Source organism: Pangasianodon hypophthalmus, chromosome 14, assembly GCF_027358585.1.
Source record: "Pangasianodon hypophthalmus isolate fPanHyp1 chromosome 14, fPanHyp1.pri, whole genome shotgun sequence".
NCBI lineage: Eukaryota > Metazoa > Chordata > Actinopteri > Siluriformes > Pangasiidae > Pangasianodon > Pangasianodon hypophthalmus.
The window spans coordinates 12,991,136-13,010,819 of record NC_069723.1 but is presented as its reverse complement, the minus strand read 5'-3'; the positions used below and the strand labels follow the sequence as shown (position 1 = coordinate 13,010,819).

The window sequence follows — 19,684 nt, the reverse complement described above, 5'->3', positions numbered from 1 at the left end:
GTCTGTAGTGAGTGAATGGGCGTGTGTGTGTGTGTGTGTGTGTGTGCCCTGCGATGGGTTGGCACCCTGTCCCGGGTGTCCCCTGCCTTGTGCCCCAAGGCCCCTGAGACAGGATTCAGACTCCCTGTGACCCTGTGTAGAATAAGAGGTATAGAAAATGGATGGCATTGGGGCATACTGTATAGTATAAGTTTAGACTTCAACTTTGTTGGAAAACTGCTAAAACAAATGAGTATAATAACCAGATTAATAATATAAAAAAGTATTAATACACTGAGTATAATAGCCAGATTAATAATATATTTTTAAAAAAGTATAATACACTGAGTTTAATAACCATTAATAATATAAAAAAGTATAATAATACACTGAGTATAATAACTAGATTAATAATATAAAAAAGTATAATAATACACTGAGTATAATAACCAGATTAACAATATTTTAAAAAGTATAATAATACACTCAGTATAATAAGCAGATTAATAATATTTTAAAAAGTATAATAATACACTCAGTATAATAAGCAGATTAATAATATAAAAAACAGTATAATAGTATAATATAATAGTAATATAAGAGTATAATAATAATAATAATAATAATAATAATAATAATAATAAACAGTATAATATTACACTGAGTATAATAACCAGATTAATAATATTTTTAAAAAACTTTTCCCCAGAAGATCAAGCATCATTCCCCTCTTCCAGATGTGAAACAGCAGGGTTTCTTATCATTCCCTCCACAGGGTCACGCAGCAGGCGACTGCCTCGGGGAAGTGAGGTAAGCTTTCGGGAAAGTGTTGCAACATTATTACATTTTCCTGATAAAGTTCGACAGGCTGCATACCCCTCACTCAGATGTTTGGACAGTGTTGTGCAATCCTTGTTTAAATACAACGCAGTTCGTTCGGGTTAAATATATAACCACACACCACACTAGCAGACAAAAATGGAGCCCGCTCTCCACCTTCTCTTAGCTGACTTCACAACACCCACTGATCCGCCCCTAGCGGTGATAGTCTCCGCCCACTTCCGGAAAACTTGCAGACCGCTATCGAAAGTTGATGCGCCTTCCACAAAACTGCACCTACAAGATTAAAGGGAAAAAACAAACAAATAAACTAGGAGTAAGCCATCGGATTGCATCTGATTTATAAGGGAAATGGCATATTACTACCAGCAACAGCCATTTTACAACCCAGTAAGTGTTTTTTCCTCTTTTCATTACTGAAAATATTATGGTTGAAAACGAAACTGATTTAAATAAAACATTATATATATATATATATATATATATATATATATATATATATATATATATATATATATATATAAACTGTTTTAAAGCCTGTATAATCCTATTATTCTGTAATCCTGTTATTCTTTCTATATTATTTGTGTGAATAGAAACCTGATTGAAATATTCAGAATCTTTAAACTGAGTGCCATTAAAAAGAGCAATGAGATACCTGATTCTTTAGCTTAATGCATGCAACACATGCACTAAAAATAAGGATAATTTTTAAAACTTATTTTTAAAGAAAGGTTATTAAAGATCTTTTAAGGATCTTTTTTTTTTTTTATTTGCAACACATTTCCTGGATGCACTTTTAAGGGTTCAGCCTGTGAGAGAAAGAACCCCTGAAAAATCTACCTGCAACTTGTTGTTTGACAGTGAAGTGACACTTTGTTCTTCAACAGCAAATCCCGTTTACTGGCTCAATCCAAGGAGGCTTGAGGGATGGCAAGAGCATCACTATAAGTGGACGAGTTTTACCAGGAGCCAACAGGTAAGACAGACTTTTATATTCATGTGGGTAGATAGATACATGACTCACATGACTTCTTCCTGCCACCCATCCAACCAGCAGTTTCAAGAATTGTGCTTATATATTTATACACACAGTACTGTGCAAAAGTCTTATTTCAAAAAAAGTCTTGGGTGCTTATTTGACATCATTTTGAATTAAAATATATAGGATGTTCTGATAGGGTTATTTATAACCCTATGTATAACCTATGTAACCCATATACAGCTTACGATAGACATGTTTATAGAATGTAATCTGTAATATTTATGAACTATAAAATAAAACTATCTTATAATCTTAACCTTCAGTATAAAATCTGAGAATGGATGGGAGATTATCAGTATGATTAGGCTAATTTGCACTGAATTAATTAGGCCTGGTTATATAGCCTAATATAATAGTTAGCCCAATGTTATCTAATTTCTTAGCAACTTGGCTACTGGTTTACACAGTATAATATTTAGCCTAATGTTATCAAGCTAGCTCGAGAGTGCCCCTGTTACTAGTTAACTTCAGAGTCTAATTATTATTCTAAAAAGAACTGTACATAACACAGACATTTATTAAACTACAGCATGCCATGTCCACCTCAGGGGAAGTCTGAGGTAAAAGGAATTTAGTGACTCCCGTCTTCTTCTCTTTAGCTGCTCCATCACCAGCCACATGCTCTATAGTAAACTGTACAGTTTGCCATGTATTCACTGTCAGGGAGCAGACCGTATCCCATCTCGCATTCTCACCTGTACCTCCACACACTCTTGTGTTTCACGGGGGAACCTGTGTTGGAAGCCATTTTTTAAGAACTCTGCGACTGAGTCTCTGTAACCAGGACAATAATGACATTGACGTGCAAGTTCATGTGGCGCGTGCCTGTCATTCTCTGTTCCGTAACACTGATTTTGACTGCCGTTATTTTTTCTTGTGAAACAGGTTTGATTTTATCCACTATTATGTTTTTATTACCACTGTGAAGACTTAGCATATTTATGAAATGATGTGTACGAATACGGAACAATCCTGTATTATAAGGGACGGGTGGCAATCCTATCTCTCTAGCTCCAGAGGAACTGTGCAGGACCTCCCTTTGCTCTCAAAACAGCCTCAATTCTTCATGGCTTGGATTCCTCAAGGTGTTGGAAACTTTCCTTTGAGATTCTGGTCCATGTTGAAATGATTGCATCACGCAATTCCTGCAGATTTTTCGGGTGCACTTTCATGCTGCTTATATCTTGTTCTACCACATCCCTAAGGTCCTCTATTGGATTCAGATCTGGTGACTGGGAAGGCCACTGTAGAACATTGAACTCATTGTCATGTTCATGAAACCAGTTTGAGACGACTTTTGCTTTGTGACATGGTGCATTATCATGCTGGAAGAAACCATTAGAAGATGGGTAAATTGTGGCCATGAAGGGATACACATGGTCAGCAATGATACTCAAATAGGCTGCGGAATTCATGCTGTTGGTGCCAAATTCTGACCCTACCATCTGTGTCCCTCAGCAGAAATCGAGATTATATTATATATATATATATATATATATATATATATATATATATATATATATATATATATATATATATATATGTGTGTGTGTGTGTGTGTGTGTGTGTGTGTGATTGGTCAGGTGTCTGCATACTTTTGGCCATAGAGTGTATCTAGTATATACTTCTGTATATATGTCTTTTTGGTTAGAATCAGCAGTTTCCCATACAGTTGTTTGCAAGTTGTCTGTTGTTCCAGGTTCCATGTGAATCTCCAGTGTGGTTCCAGTCCAGATGCTAATATTGCCCTGCACATTAACCCACGTTATGACTCCAGTTCAGGATACATAGTAACCAACACCAAGCAGAATAACTACTGGGGTACAGAGGAGCGCATATACCAGGCCCTCTTCCCCACAGGAACCCCTTTCAACCTGCAGATCCTGGTTACAAGCCACTCATACAAGGTTACTTACTTTCACTTCTACTTTTCCCTTATTAACTAAAATAATAAACCTCATATCTCAGTTCTGCATTCTTGACTGCATTATAGGTCACTGTAGACAATACATCATGCACTTTTGAACCTAAGTTACCACAGCACATCATTTGACCTGATTCTGTCACTGGTTGTTGGGGTATTAGTGTTAAAGTCTCAATGTGCTACTATACTCATCTTCTGCTCCTGAATAAGACTCTGAATACAGTATCAAAGGCTACATGCTGATCTGACAATATGGTTTCGTAGCTCAGTGTCAATGGCATCCATATTATGGACTACAAGCACCGTATCCCATTCAACATGGTGGACACTATCGTAGTGGATGGGATGGTGGAGGTTAATATCATCGGTTTCCAGGATGCTGTGGTGAGAATAACTTAAAGCACATCATATTTTTACATCTTCTTACTTAAACAAATCTTGATAGATTTCCTGAATGACTGGGGAAATAACTGAAATAATACTTCTCTTTTGTATCTGTCAATGAGAAATTTACATAAGGGCCATGATGATTTAAAAAAAAAAATCTAGCTACAAACAGTTGCAAAATAACTTTTAATATATGGGAATAATATGGGAAATATGAAGTATGGGAAATTAATGTTGGTTTATCTCCTTAATGGAAATGGTAACACATTTCGTAGAGCACTCACTGGCCTAGAAGAGACATTTTATATTATTGGCTGACTGACACACTCTCTATTCATGAAATGTACATGCACAGAGTCACAGGGAACATTACTACGGGGGTGCTGGACCACATTCAAAAAACTGCTGTCCTATAAGATATGTCCTTTCATGTCAGTAGTGAAACATGTCAGTGGTTCTGGCAGAAAAATGTTTTTGATTTCATTTTGTAGGGTATTGTACCTGCTCAAGCTGGATTCCAGGTAACTGCTAGTATTTTTAAACTGTACTCCACAATTTCCAAAAATATGCAAAAATGATGATTGTTTTAAAATTTTTGTTAAAAGAAGATGTTAATTATAATATAATGAATATATATTCTTTTTTAATTTCATCGTTGTTTGCCTCAAAATTACATTTCCAATATTGTGTCTCCTGTTATATTTGTAGCCACAGTTTGCTTATCCTCCTGGATATGGTGTAAGTAACATCAAGTTTAATCGTAAAACCTAAAGCCTAAAAATCAGAAAGTATTACTTCGTTGGAAATGTAATGATTACAAATGTAATACAGTGCTAAAACAGTTTTTTTTTAACACGCAACAACATTTTTAATGGATGATTATTTTTTCCTTGGGTGATAATACAAGACAATCTTGTGGCTCACTGGGAAATCATAACAGTTCTCCTTTCTTTGGAACTGAGTACATTTACAGGCTTGTTCGCATGAGTCCAAAGGTTAAAGTGTTATTGTGACAGTATTTCCATCGGTTTGTTGAGATTATTTGCATATTTGTAACCTCCAGAGGGCTGTAAAAGAACTCAGTTATGCTGTAAAAGAACTCAGTTAATCTTATAAATTACTGAGATCAAAATATAAGAGACATGAATTTCATTTTTTCATACAATACTACAATCGCGTGGATCACATGCTTTCGAGTTTGGCACTCCCACTCTGCAGCTTCCTGTTTTTCAGTCATACACAGTAGCTCTTTCCAATACTACTCTACTACTTCAGAATTATAATAATAATAAGTTAATAAGAATAATATCCATTTACACATCCATTTACAATGAAATGGCCCATTTCTTTCTTTTTTTTTTTCTCTTTAGGTGCCTGCATTTCCTGCTCCAGCAAGCTATGTAAGAACACAAGTCCACTTCACATAATTAGTTCATGTTCTGTTTTACTTTAAAGTGATAAGCTTGTAATAACCGCTTCTTGTATTATTCATCATTAGAGTGTGCCATACAAAACCATCATCATCGGTGGATTGCAGCCTGGCAAAAACATTTCCATCCAAGGTGTAGTTAATCCTCAGGCTTCCAGGTCAGATGTTATCCTTATTCTGCTACTTTGCATAATTAGAGCCTACAGATGTATAGTTTTATCTGTTAGAGAAAATGATTTGTTTTCTTGCCTTAAGTACAGTGTTTTTGTTCATTTTAACTCACTACATATCTTTCAAGGCCAAACACTGATTGTGAGCCAAGCTCAACTTCCCAGTTCCTGTGGCTGCAGAATACAGATCCCAGCCAACTAGTCCATGGAATTCTCACAGTTTTATTCCAAACGCTTTAAGGCTTTCTGTTTAGGGGGCGAGCACCACAATTTTTAGCATAAGCTGCAAAATCTTTTAAAAATTTCATTTGGTATTTGTACCACCAGATTTGCCATTAACCTGCGTCACAGAAGTGGGATTGCATTTCATTACAATCCTCGCTTTGATGAGAACTTGGTTGTACGCAATACCCAAACAATAGAGCAGTGGGGCACAGAGGAGCGCTCTGGAGGCATGCCATTTCACAGGGGACAAAACTTCCAGGTACATAATGCAAATTAACAGCCGGTAATTTTGCTTTGGACCTTATTTACAAGATTTGTATGTATGTTTAGGTGGCTGATCGACATAGCAGTTTATTTTAATTGTAGATGCTTTAGTTAAAAATTAATGCAAAAAAGTGCATCATAGCATATCTGTGTGTCACATTTGGTAATGCCTGTTTCAGATCATCATTTCCTGCAATCCCTATCATTACAACGTGTTTGTCAATGGGAAACAAGTGCATACCTATAACCACCGCTTCACCAGGCTGAATGAGATTGATGTTCTGGAGGTGTCTGGTGACATGAGCTTGATTGCTGTAAATGTTTAGCCAAATCACAGTTTATAGTTAAATTTTTTTAATAAGCCAGTCAGTAAAGCCTGTGAATTGCTATGGAAAAAGCAAATAAATCTGACAATGGTAAAATATAATCTTTATATTATAATTATATGAACATTATTAATGAAATGTAATAATCTAAATATTACTATGCTTTTTTTTATTACACCTTTTGTACCTGAATGATGAACTGTTAATTGTATTTACCTTTAACCTAAGCAATAAAACAGTGCCATCTGGTGCCATGTATCTGTAGTGATTCTGCTCTGTTCTATTGTGTCTTTCCTACAGACAATAGTAAATGTCTGTGTACAAACAAAAGTAGAAGCGACAGCCATTTATTACATGAATCCTTCACTTACAATTGAACTTGACCAAAATGACAGGAGAATCCCAAAAGGTGAGAACATAACTTCTAGAAAATAAGAACCACAGTCACATATTTCAACAATCCAGTGTAGATTTGGTAATCTACACTGGATTGTTGAAATATGTGACTGTGGTTCTTATTTTCTTGGTACTGGTAGTGCAGAGTAAATACATCAATGCTCAGCCATGGCTGAAATGTAAGTTTCCTGCATTTGTATAGAAATTCTGCATCACATCACTTTCCTTCTTAAAAAGGACTGGGACAATTTCACTGGCTTGCAAGATCACTGGACATTAATCCCCGAAAAAAGAGCCAGCCCCTACACAAAAATGGCATTTTCCCCTCAATATTTGGTTACGCTTTCCCTTTCTTTAATAAGAGTACCAATCCTGTCAGGTAAAGATGCCATCAGTGTTTTGAGATTTGGTGAATTTGCAGGCCAGTTGAAAAGGGTCCTCATGCTCGTTAAAAAAGTCACATAGATTTGTCCCTATGCACCTTACAGTGTTAGTAGGACACTGTCAGTGGTAGTGTCAGTGTTGTGTTTGCATTTACATTTGCTCATTTGGCTGATGCTTTATTCAAAGAGACTTACAGTTGAGACAGGATACAACAAAGCAGTTTATAGTTAAGGATCTTGCTCAAGTACTTGAGTCCACCAGTTCTCCAAACCTTGTTCTGTTTGAACATGAAGCACAAAAGGCAACCACAGAGTCTGGTGAAACTCTGGGTTTTCAAGATGTATGTAGGCAGCCTTGTCTCCCATGACGACCACTAACTTCAGATGTTTCTTCACCAAGGAGTAGTCCATCCAGAACACATCCACATTCCTAACATACATAAAAGTGTTCAGTTTCACAATGACAAGCTACCTAACACCAAAATGGGCCAATTCATCAACATGAAGCTAGATTCACTGAAAATGCTAGCCATTCTATCATGCCCACATGTGGTAGATTTTTTTTACTCCATTTTCGGTCATTTTCCAATTCCCACCCACTAGCTAGTTCTCCCCTATCACAAGACAGCTACCAACCATGGAGGATGAGGGCTGCACTTGCTTATTCCTAGACACATGAAGCCAGCCACTACATATTTTCAAACTGCTACTCATGCTACATCACAGGCAGCTGAACACACTCAGAAGAAAGACCTAGCTGCCTTCTTCCACATGCATGAGCTCACAGATGCCCATGAAAGATGTAAAATATGATACTTAGACACAGAATGATTATTTAAATGCAAGAAGGTTTTATTATAAATAATGCAAATCAAAGTGAAAATGCAATCCAAAAAGCAAGATCAAAAGGCAGTCAATGGCTAAAAATGGGAGAACATACACAACATGGCCAAAGGGATGGATGGCTGAGATATCATCAGGATTTGAAATCACATTCTTCCAATAATAGGGCAAACCCTTTTCTGTTATGCCACTTGGGAACCCCGATATCGGATATTACTGTGCTTACCAATAGGATAAAAGGCCAGCATTGGTGGTAATGGTGTATGCTAAGGATACTATGACTTATCTCCATAGACTTGCTAGAACTGCAGGCATTCCAAAATTGGATTGTTACCCTGCAACTGGACACCAAGCAACACTGATTGAAATGTGTCCTTGTCTCAGTGAAAGGAGCCCAAGCATTGGCCTGCTGGCTTGTAAGGCATTTCTAACAGAAGGAGTTCCATTGAGAGTAATACTCCATTGGAGAAGGACACCACAGATGCCTCCCTTACATGCGGGGAAGCGAGTGTCTCCCTAGGGTAAGAACACATCAAACTGGATTTGAGGGTGTCCCTCTGGCCCTGAAGTTCTTGCTGGTTCTCAGACATGTGGTGGTTCGCAGACAATGCTGTGATGGTCAACTGTATCAATTATCAAAGCAGCATAAGGTTGAGCTGCTCTCTGTGGCTAGAGCAGAATCTCTTCAGGTTCAGTGGTGCAGCAGACACACTGTATGATTGGTGTCTGCACCCTGAGGTGGGTGCCCAGTTCTGGAAGTGGTTTGGCAAGGTGCAGATGGACCTCTTTGCCAGTGCCAGATCAACAAATTGTCCCTTAAAGATCCTCTATTTGAGCTTATGCGTGAAACTGACTTGAAAGGGCGTTTATAAAACTACTTGCTAACAATCACTTTAGCTAGAAGAGTTGGGGATTTGCGTGCTTTGGTGATGAGCTCATCTTCTATGCATTGTTGGCCAGATGACCCTGTGATGGCCATGTAGATGAATCCAAGATTTCTTTCCAAGGTCATATCTCCCAACTTTTGATCTTACAGCCATCAATGTGGATCACCTGGGAAGCATTCCTTGCTTTGCCTAGTATATGCCCTACAGTGCTATTGGACCAGAGAGCAGCCATATGATCCTTAGACCAACTGTTTGCTATGGAGGTAGAACAGGGGGTTCTTTTGTCACCTGCTATAGAGGTAGAACAGGGGGTTATTCTGTCAAAGTGTAGTCTGGCCCATCACCTTTGCCTCTGACATACCAACTCTAAGAGAAGCATTTCCTCCTCAGGGGCCTTGCTTAATTTGTAAAACACAAGGTACCAGCACACAACACGAGAGGAGAACCTGTGAAAAAAGAAACAGAACTCTAAGAGAAGCATTTCCTCCTCCCCACATTGCTTAATTTGTAAAACACAACTTACCAGCACACAACACGAGAGGCGAACCTGTGAAAAAAGAAACAGAACTGTGAAACTTCATAAACTGTGGCAACCATGATTATAATAACATGAAGATGTCTATAAATAAAAGACTTTCTTAGCTTGCCTAATCTTCTCATTTGTTCACAACACAGTTGTGTAACTTCTAATGTTGCAATATTCTATACTCATCTGCTGTAGTTAGTGTCTTTTGATGCCTTGCTTTTTTTCAGCATCCTGTTCTATGTTCCCAAGCACTGCCCACATACATTACATATGACAACACTGTCACCTGATTTTTTTCGCCATATCCATGACATGTGAGCACATGGGACTGATAATGCAAGCACACTATGATTGTTCACCATGGAAATGAGCTGCTTGTATTGGAAGAGAGGTAACAGATGAAGAATGATGATTCATTACAATTATTTTATTATTATTACTTTATTTTATTTTATTTTTTATAGGTGTCAGATACACTTAAATAGGTTTTGGAATGCAGACACTCCAAATATAAGAGGTGCAGGATCCTGTTCTGGCATGATCCATGACAAATTAAATACTGCCAGGATGTCTGTGCTGCTGTTACCTGGGCATCACCATGCACTTTCTCCATATTCTATATCACATCATCCTCCCAGTACTGTGAGTGCGGTGGTCATCTCTGAACACCTTTCAGGGCAATCATGTTCCTTATGACCACGCCTGGTAGTTAGTAGTGGTAAAATAGTACTAGCATTATCAGCTACACGAAGAGTTACACATTGTGGACACAGTTACATTTTGGAAAATATTTATTGACCCTAATTTTCTTAGTAAACAAGATTTAAAAAAATAACCATTAAGTTTAAAAATTCAATGTTTTCCAGAAATCAAACTATACAGCCTTTCCCTATAAGTGATGAAACATGGGTTTACATCATTCTTACTGTAGGTGCTTACACAATGCAATAGTTTGGCAATAAATGGCAATAAATGAAGGTTTCAGGAGAATTGCTACAGCCTCATTTCTTTTTTTTCTGACAAAGTTTGTAGTTTGCATACCCTTAACTCCAATAATGTATAGCCTAATTGCTGTTTAAATTCAATATTGTTTAAAATACAACTGAGGCATACACTATTGTCCACTAATATGGACAATCTATACGCAGTTAGCCTATTCACATTCTCCAATCCAAAAAAAAGCAATAAACTGATCGTGGTAAATATTGATTGGCTCAGACTGCTTCCAGCAAATCACATGACCAATGACCAAAATAGTGAATCATGTCAGTTACAAAGTTCCTCTTTATAAGCTTTAAAATGGGACGAGTAGGCTGACTAGTTTTCAGTTATAACTGAAATCTGGAAAATGGCATACTACCAGCAACAGCCCTTTTACAACCCTGTAAGTTTCTTGATATAGTTTTGTTTTATTTTCATACTTCTGCATTGCCTGACTGGCCTAGGTGTCATCATCAGAAAAATGAAAAGCAATAAGAGACAGTGTTTTTTTTTTTTCTTTCTTTTTTTTTTTTTTTTACACCAGTTATACACACAAGGTGATTTAAAAATAATTAATGTTTCACTTAAAACTATTGACCTTTCGTTTTAAAACATGTAGAAAAATACAGATACAGCTCGAGACCCCTTTTGGACTTGGTAATAGCTCAATTGGCCCTGTGGTTAATTCATCAAGGCTGATGAGTATTACGCACATATGCCAAAATTTTTAAGAAGCTTTATTCAAGTTTTTTTTAAGAAGTTATTTTCTTTAAAATTTTTATGATCTTCCAGTAACTTCTGGTTACGAGACACGCTTTGTCATACTGTTGTTTTTCAACAGCAAATCCCTTTTACTGGTTCAATCCAAGGAGGACTGCAGGATGGCAAGAGTATCACTGTAAGTGGACGAGTTTTACCAGGAGCCAACAGGTAAGATAGACTTTTATATTAGTGTGGGTAGATAAATACATGACTTCACTCAACTTTTTCCTGCCACCCTTTTTTAAAGGTCCCACATTTCTGCTCAAAAAAGGACAAAAAGTAGTTAGGTATCAAAAACGTATAACCCTTTGAAATGTGGTAATATTTACTTAAATACAATGGTTTAACTTTAAATACCAAAGAGCAGACATTCATAACATTTCAAAGTCATTATTATGAACACAACTTGGAAATACCTCTGTAGGAAATTGTAGATTTAAACAGAAATACAGTAGAAGAGAAATAAAGAAAGAGTTGGTGATGATAGGTATAAATTGAAATAGAAATGCCAAACTAAAAAAGCATTACTATTATAAATAGTAAAAAGCTCTTATCACAGTAGTAACTTCTCTATGCATATACAGGTTCCATGTGAATCTCCAGTGTGGTTCCAGACCAGATGCTGATGTTGCCCTGCACTTTAACCCACGTTATGACTCCAGTCCAGAATACATAGTGATCAACTCCAAGCACAATTCTTGCTGGGGTGAAGAAGAGCGCATATACCAGGCCCTCCTCCCCAGGGGAACCCCTTTCAACCTGCAGATCCTGGTTACAAGCCACTCATACAAGGTTACTTACTTTCACTTCACTCTTCCCACATTAACAAAAATGATAAAAGATTAGCTCATATCTCAGTTCAGCATTCTTGATTGCATTATAGGTCACTGTAGAACATACATCATGCACTTTTGAACCTAAGTTACCCAAATACAACAGGCTCAAGACCTCAGTGATGCCAGCCATTTGGCTAGATTTGGATGCTGGTTCTTGGATTCTAAGTGTTTGATGGTATTTATCTCAGTGTATTTATATGCTCATCTTTCATAGATAAGTGTCAATGGCATCCATGTCATGGATTACCAGCACCATATCCCATTCAACATGGTGGACACTATCGTAGTGGATGGGATGGTGGACGTTAATACCATCTGTTTCCAGGATGCTGTGGTAAGCAGGACCAATACTTACATATTGCTGCAGGATACACTGTTTTATGGACATGACTGTGGAACTAATTAATTCAATATTTGTCTTTTTGTAGGGTGTTCTGCCCACCCAATTGTACTCCAAAGTTTTCAGAAATACTCTAACTTTTTTTTAGAGATGCAAAAAGTGTCCTTAACAAGTCAAAGAAAATTCTTTCGAATAATAACCTCCAACAGACAATTTCCAACATTCAAGTTTCTGATTTTTACGCAGAATAAAAGGTTACTAGGTCTTTAGTTGTAAGATTAATTGAGAAGAGTATAACATTGGGAATGTCATTATGAGACATTCATTCATAAATTTAGATGAAAGCCCAGTCCTCCAGCCTACACGGACATTATAATTAAATTAGACACTATAATTAAATTACCTGATCCCGTAATTTAGTAAACATATTGTTATATGCATATCTGAGGCCTCCAGAATGTATGGTGAAAGTGAACTCATTTAATCATACAAATGACAGATATCAAAGTATAGGAGATGTGAATTTCATTTTCTCATATGATCACATGCCTCTGGGGTCAGCACTTCAACATAGACCACAACCAATAGCTTCCTGTTTTTCTGAAACCACTCTGTTGCTTTAGAGTTACATTATCACTTTACCTATGAATTCACAAGGAAATGACCTACTTATTCAAATTTTTGATATTTTTCCCATCTATAGGTGCCAGCACGTGCTGCCCAAGCAAGCTATGTAAGAGCACAAGACTTCACAAGTAATTAACATTATGTTTGACCTTAATGTGATGAGCTCGTAATAATCATGTCCTGTATTCTTCATCATTAGAGTGTGCCATACAGAACCACCATCAATGGCGGACTGTACGCTGGCAAAAACATTACCATCCAAGGGGTGGTTAATTCTCAGGCTTCCAGGTCAGTTGTTAGCCTTCTGCTACTTAGCATAATAAGAGTCTACATATTTATCTTTTCTGTTAGAGCTGAAACTGTGTTACTAAGCGTCTTGAAAACTTGATTGAATGAAAGCCAGATTTGACCCAAACCAACTATTTCCTGGAGGTCCCACAGATTTAGTCCAAACTTTCAAGGTATTCTGTTTTGGGGAAGAGCACAACCTGCAGATCAACATGTTAGATTTTAGGCCTAGAACATTTTGGCATGAAAGATTTGCAAAATATTTCTCAAATTTTATCTGGTATTTGTGTCACCAGATTTGAGATTAACCTGCGTCACAGAAATGGGATTGCCTTTCACTATAATCCTCGCTTTAATGAGAATGTGGTTGTGCGCAATACCCAAACAATGGGGCAGTGGGGCACAGAGGAGCGCTACGGAGAAATGCCCTTTTACAGAGGACAAAACTTCGAGGTATGTGCTGCAAATTAAAAGGGAATTTTGCTATTTTTTTTTTTTTACCTTATTTACAAGACAAATATGTTCATGTTTGTTTGAGTAGCTGATACAAATTGTTTTACTTAAAGTGAAAATTAATTTAAAACAGCATATCATATATATTTACCCGTGTCACATTCCTTTCAGGTGATCATCTCCTGCAATCCTGAGCATTACAATGTGTTTGTCAATGGTAATCAAGTGCATACCTACAACCACCGCTTCACCAACCTGTGGGAGATTGATGCTCTGGAGGTGTCTGGTGACCTGATGTTGACTGATGTAAACGTTTAGCTCAATTTTTTATCTTGGATTTTTTGTGCAGTATTATCTCTGGTACATTTTATTATTATTTTTACCAAGTCAGTGTGTTACATGTTATCTGTAAACAGTGAATTGTAAAATGTAAATTGGTGGATTTCAAATTAGAGCAACTCTAATCATGGCTGCTTTCTGTTTATTTCAGCCTGAAATAGTAAAAAAAATAATCTTTCTATTTTAATTAGGCTATATGAATATAATGATTAAATGTGATCATTAACCTATGACTAAAATATACTTATCAAGATGTTACCGTTTCTGTTATGTTCTTCTGCCATGTGTTTCAATACACTGATACATTGGGCTGAGGCATGAGCATGCTTTTGTGGGCTCACACAAGGCATCACACACATTCATACACTCATTCACACCCAGAGACAATTTAGAGTAGCAAATACACCTACTGGCATATTTTAGGGAAGTGGGAGTAACCTGGAGGAAACCCACTCAGACATAAGAAATTGCAATGATACCCTGGTAAATGTATTTCCTTACTGTTAACATAGACAAGTACAGTAAAACAGCGCCATCTGGTGTTACATATCTGTAACTATTCTGCTTTATTATATCATGTCATGCCTGAAGATGGTAGTAAATATCAGTACAAAAAAGATGACAGTAAAGTCACCATCTTTCAGGTGTTATTCAACATGTGTCTAGTGTTATTTCAATTATTATTAATTCTTCACATATAATTTGACATGATGAAAATGACTGGGAAATCCGAAGAACGTAAGTCATTAGAAAATGAGACCCAGGATCACATATTGTGTACCTTCTAAGAATTGCTGCAGTAATCATAAAGACTGCCATGTGCTTATCCCATTCATTTAGGGTTTTAATTTTAGCTTAAACTGAAGTATGTGCTTGCAACTCACAAACTCACAGTTTAGCTGTTTGCTGTCACAATTTTTCTTGTATCTATTTGTACTATAGGTCCACAGCACAGATATGTTGGCTGCATTAATCCTTTTAATGTCCCTTTAACAATTTTGACTGAGCAACACAATCGTCGTTGAAAGTTCCTTTTGTTCTGAAAGGGTATAAACAATTTAAGTAAATAAAATATGTTATCATACAGATACAGCTGCTATATTTGCTACATATACTATTAAGTGGATTGGTATTTTAATAAGCTTGTACAACCACATGGGCTAAGTTACATGATGTAAAGATAAATTATTTTTGTTATCAACTTTTAACTGTACTTTCCAAACAGTCACAAGTGTGGCCAAGAATAAAACATATATTTTTGGTTAATAAACAGCGCTTAAAGGTGCATTAGGTAAAATTGGGCTCTTTTTTTTTTTTTTTTTTGGGAAAGATTAGGTCTCTAATGGTTAGGGGCGGTTCGACTTTTGAATGATTCCCGCCCATGTTCACGAAGCTCCGCCCCCAGACTCTTAGGTGGCCCATATAGTGTCTATAAAATGATTGACAGGAGTTGCATCCAAACACAAACAAGCATTCCGGACCGGAAAGCAGTTTTACAAATGGATTTTCTCAGCGACTTAATAAACTTTTGCTAAGGTCATGGCTTAACCCAATGTTTTTTTTTTTGTTTTTTTTTTTAAAACATGTTCTACATATCTTCCAAGTTATATGTACAAGTAAGGAATAAAAAAAATCGACTACTGCACCTTTAATAGATGAATTATCACATGACTGTTCAGTCATAAATCAGATGTTTCTCATATAAATTAATGCAATGTAAAACCTACACAAAGACTAATTAAACATTGAAAAACTGACTTTTATACAATTTAATATTTAACTGATGCTGTGACAGCTATAAGGTTATATCCTAGTATTGCCTCTTGATTTACTGCTGCATATTTTTGATTTCAGAAAGGCCACAAATGAAACCAGGTCTGAACATTAGTCTATTGGACCAAAGTTAGGGTTAGGAGTTAAACTCATTCATCTGGGAGTTTAACTCCCTGCAGTTACTCCAGGGCCAAAGAAAATTTTGTGTAGGAGTGCTGAAAAATGTAATGTGACCTGATACTTTATGAATTGAGAAGCTCTGAGCGTTCCAGAGAGAAATTTAGTTCCTTGGCCTCGTTTTGTTTCCTTCATAAATTCAGTCTCCATAGAGAGTACTCTGCTCATACAACGTATTCTACACAATGTACGAGTCTGCCCAACACCAATGCTAGTGCGCATGCGCAACACCAGATTGGAGAGAGAAGGATTCAAACTTCCGGTCGTGTGTCATGGCGGCGCGGTGGAGTATACTTGAAGCGAAAAAGCTAAACCCTGCTACTTATGCTTTTTCGCTGTGAGGTTTTGCGGTGTCTTGGGCTGGTTAGTGTGCTGCATTAGACGAAGCGGTTCGGATTTGGGACTGCCAGGCGGGGGAGCGCCTGCAGTTTGCATCCGCCTGACCATGGCGGCACACAAGCCCGTGGAGTGGGTCCAGGCCGTAATTAACCGATTCGACGAGCAGGTAAAGGGGCAAATGTACCATGGCGGTATTTGGAATAAAGTCAGCACGAAGGACACTGTTTATTTATCATAGTTTTGTTGCAGTTCGAGGTTGTGCATGAAGCTGGGAGGATATAAGGATGCGGCTATAACCGTGTAGCACAGTAATAGCTTGTCAATAGTGTATAATGCTACATCTAACAAAACGCATACTAAATAGTATGTTAAAAATAGTACGCCTGCATAGGTGTAGTAATAGTATCTTACTGTACTGTGTACTATAAAGTACTGTAGTGTGTGGCTTTGAACGTAGCTAGCTAGCACACGAGTCTGTCGTTCACGTCGTAGGATTTGGCTTTTATTCTGTAACATTTCACGTTTCTGGGGAAGTGTAATACTAAGCAGGAATGCTGTACAGTTGTATTTTCGGTTATTTGTGATTTATTTGGCGTGGCATTTGAGCCTCGAGAGGAGCGTTTACACTGTGGCTAAATATAAACAAAGGTAGCGGCCACGCACTGTGTGTTGACAAGCTCGGCTCTGCCAGGCAGCTGTGTTAGCTAGCTAGTTAGCAGTGCTTCCATTCAGTGTGTTGGCGAGGCTGTGGTGTAGAGTAATGTTCAAGTCTTGCTTTTAAATGACTAGTTTTCTCACTTTCCTTCAGGGGGCTAGTTGAATAAAACAGTTACACCTGTTTTAAGGATATTGAACAGGGCACTGGTAGGGCTTTGAGTAAATGAGCCAGGCGAGAACAAGCTGGTTTTCACATTCAACCCGCCAGGCTTTGAGTGTAACTTCTATTAATCCAGGCAGCTTTCTGATTTCCTTCCCAGAGCCACAGTGTTAGTGAAAACCTATGGGTTCACTGGCTATTCATTTGTGCTTGTGTAGGGGCTTAGTGGCTGCCTGAGGCTCATAAGAGTTTGATGAAAATGTAATGAGGGATTTGTTCTGTGTTTATTGTTAAGCCAGCTTAGAGCTCTTAAAGTCAGAAGACTTTGAACAGTTGTTCAGAGCGGGCTAAGTTCATGTGCAGGCCAGGTCTCTCTGCATCTTCCACTCTTGTTTCATTTGTTCTGGTTTTTTTTTTTTTTTTTTTTTAAAGCTTTTGTAGGGTCAAGATATTGTAGTGCAGCAGGGAAAAGATTAAATATGACTATGATGCTGCACATCAACCAACTATCACCTTTTATTTACACCGAAATAGTTGTGGTTACACAGTAACAGCTTCTTCTCCTTCATGCCTTTTTGCTTGTGATCAGAGACGGGTATTGCCATGTCAGCGGTATGAATCCTGAAAGCACCTTGAAACAATGACCTCACGAATGCCTGTGCGTGGTCATGGAAAACCAATCTGTCCTCTCTGGGGAAGGTTCAGACAGCTCGGAAACAGGAGCCGGTAGATTTGTATTCTATAAAGTAACATTGATGTGAATCGCAGCTTTCTGAAATTATAGTCATTGTACTTGCTTTGTCAAACACTGTAGAGGCTTTAAGCTTTTTCCAGCAGCTCGTTATTCTACTTTTCTCAGATGTTCTATTATAGTGCATGTATGGTGACAACAAATACATATTTTGGGTCTGTATTACAAACGTTTATTTTTCCAAAGCTCAACCGCTTATAGAAGGGATGGAGTTGGTTGATGAATTTAACTGAATTATTCTTTGAGACACAGACGCCTGAATTGAATTCTACTGAATTAGGGCTGGAAAATAAATTTGTTCTAAGTAAGAACCCAGAAAGGGTTCATTTACATGGATACATATACATGCATACATACGTTTACATACTTTATTGATCTTGAGGGATATTGCAATGTTACAGTAGCAAAGGCATAGAAAAGAGCACAACACGAAATGTTTATTATAATAGGAGTGCCAATAGGAGAATATCATTCTTAAAAAAAATAATAAAGACAGATAAAGATGAAAAATAGAAAGTGCACAAATATTTCATTTTGAGTAATTACAAATGTGGAGAAATTCCCACATAATCGGTATGGCTTTCCTTATATTATTTTAATCTATATATTGTATCTGTATGGATATATGTAATATCCATACTGCACTAAAGTGCACATAAGGGAAATGATTGGTCTGTGACCTTTGTGGAATTTTAAACCGTGCCTGGGAAACAAAGTGCTCGCTGTCTCTTGGCATCCTGCATTAAAATGGATGTCAACAGGGCTGGGCTGTATGTGTGTGTGTGTGTGTGTGTGTGCGCGTGTGTACATGTGTGTGTGCGTGCGCACGCCGGAAGCCTGACTCTTCTCTGGTCTTGGGACTTTCATTTGCAGCCACATGCTTTTCCCTTAGGGCTATGGAAGAGAGAGAGTGAGAGAAAGGGAACCCCAGGGGCCTCTCCTTCTCTCTTCCTGACATTTTCAAAGAGACACTAGCCACTTCTGTAGCCAGACCTTGCTGAGTCTTGAACTATTCATATCAGCTGTATAGGGTAGATAAATGTTTGCTAAAACAAACAGAAATGTGTGCCAGATGTTCCAAATTTTTATCTGTTGGCTAGTATTTTTTTTCCCCCCGGCTGTTCATTTACTAAGCAAGTCCAGAACTGCACGTATTGTTACAGGAGCTTATTTCTTTCCTGAAAATGTCTGCTTGTTTGGAATTGTTGTACATGTTATGGACAGAGAGTTTCACGAAGACTGCTTTTTGACCCAGAAATGTGAAAGCAATGCGCAAGAAACTGATTCCACATCAGGGAGCGTTTAGCAGTAAGAAAGTCTCCCCACCCCCTCAGTCTCCTTATGGTTCATTAACACAGCCAGGCCTAGTGTGCTTTCTGCACAACCGCTACAGCATGTCTGGCTCCAGCATGCTGTGTCTGTGTGTATTAGCAGATGTGTTGACTTGCAGGTGTGCAGTGGAACTCTGAGGGCGGGAATTGCAAGTCTGGGTGCGCTTTAATTCCTTTGTTTTAGTTCCTTAGGTGTGGGAGGTTGTGTTTGGACAGGACGGGTGGGTCTTGAATAATCTCTGTGTT

The 19,684-nt window shown here is 37.7% G+C and overlaps 3 protein-coding genes across 9 annotated transcripts in view; all 3 read left to right on the top strand.

Annotated features, from left to right (window-relative positions):
• The first annotated feature begins 1,002 nt into the window (after positions 1–1,002).
• Positions 1,003–6,858, top strand: LOC113532896 (galectin-9). 2 transcript variants are annotated; one of them, XM_026924602.3, is made up of 10 exons: positions 1,008–1,209; positions 1,710–1,798; positions 3,564–3,771; positions 4,053–4,172; positions 4,667–4,696; positions 4,884–4,913; positions 5,546–5,575; positions 5,674–5,762; positions 6,102–6,258; positions 6,443–6,858. In XM_026924602.3, the coding sequence occupies exons 1-10, from the start codon at positions 1,171–1,173 to the stop codon at positions 6,587–6,589; spliced, it is 939 nt and encodes a 312-aa protein (XP_026780403.3). In that variant the 5' UTR covers positions 1,008–1,170; the 3' UTR covers positions 6,590–6,858. The 2 variants fall into 2 exon arrangements, with proteins under 2 accessions (XP_053095632.1, XP_026780403.3); XM_053239657.1 differs by lacking the exons at positions 4,667–4,696; positions 4,884–4,913 and having other exon boundaries at positions 1,003–1,209.
• A 4,002-nt stretch (positions 6,859–10,860) lies between these two features.
• On the top strand, positions 10,861–14,508 carry LOC113532897 (galectin-9). The gene is made up of 8 exons (XM_026924603.3): positions 10,861–11,008; positions 11,447–11,535; positions 11,952–12,159; positions 12,418–12,537; positions 13,247–13,276; positions 13,370–13,458; positions 13,755–13,911; positions 14,083–14,508. The coding sequence occupies exons 1-8, from the start codon at positions 10,973–10,975 to the stop codon at positions 14,227–14,229; spliced, it is 876 nt and encodes a 291-aa protein (XP_026780404.3). The 5' UTR covers positions 10,861–10,972; the 3' UTR covers positions 14,230–14,508.
• Positions 14,509–16,425: 1,917 nt separating this feature from the next.
• Positions 16,426–19,684, top strand: part of nf1a (neurofibromin 1a) — a 66,843-nt gene continuing 63,584 nt past the window's right edge. For all 6 annotated transcript variants that reach the window (XR_004579509.2, XM_034310632.2, XM_034310629.2 and 3 more), the window contains exon 1: positions 16,426–16,705. Coding sequence is in view for 5 of the 6 variants with exons in the window: in XM_034310632.2 (XP_034166523.1) it covers positions 16,646–16,705 (60 nt within the window). In the remaining variant the exon portion in view is untranslated. The remainder of the gene's footprint in view (positions 16,706–19,684) is intronic.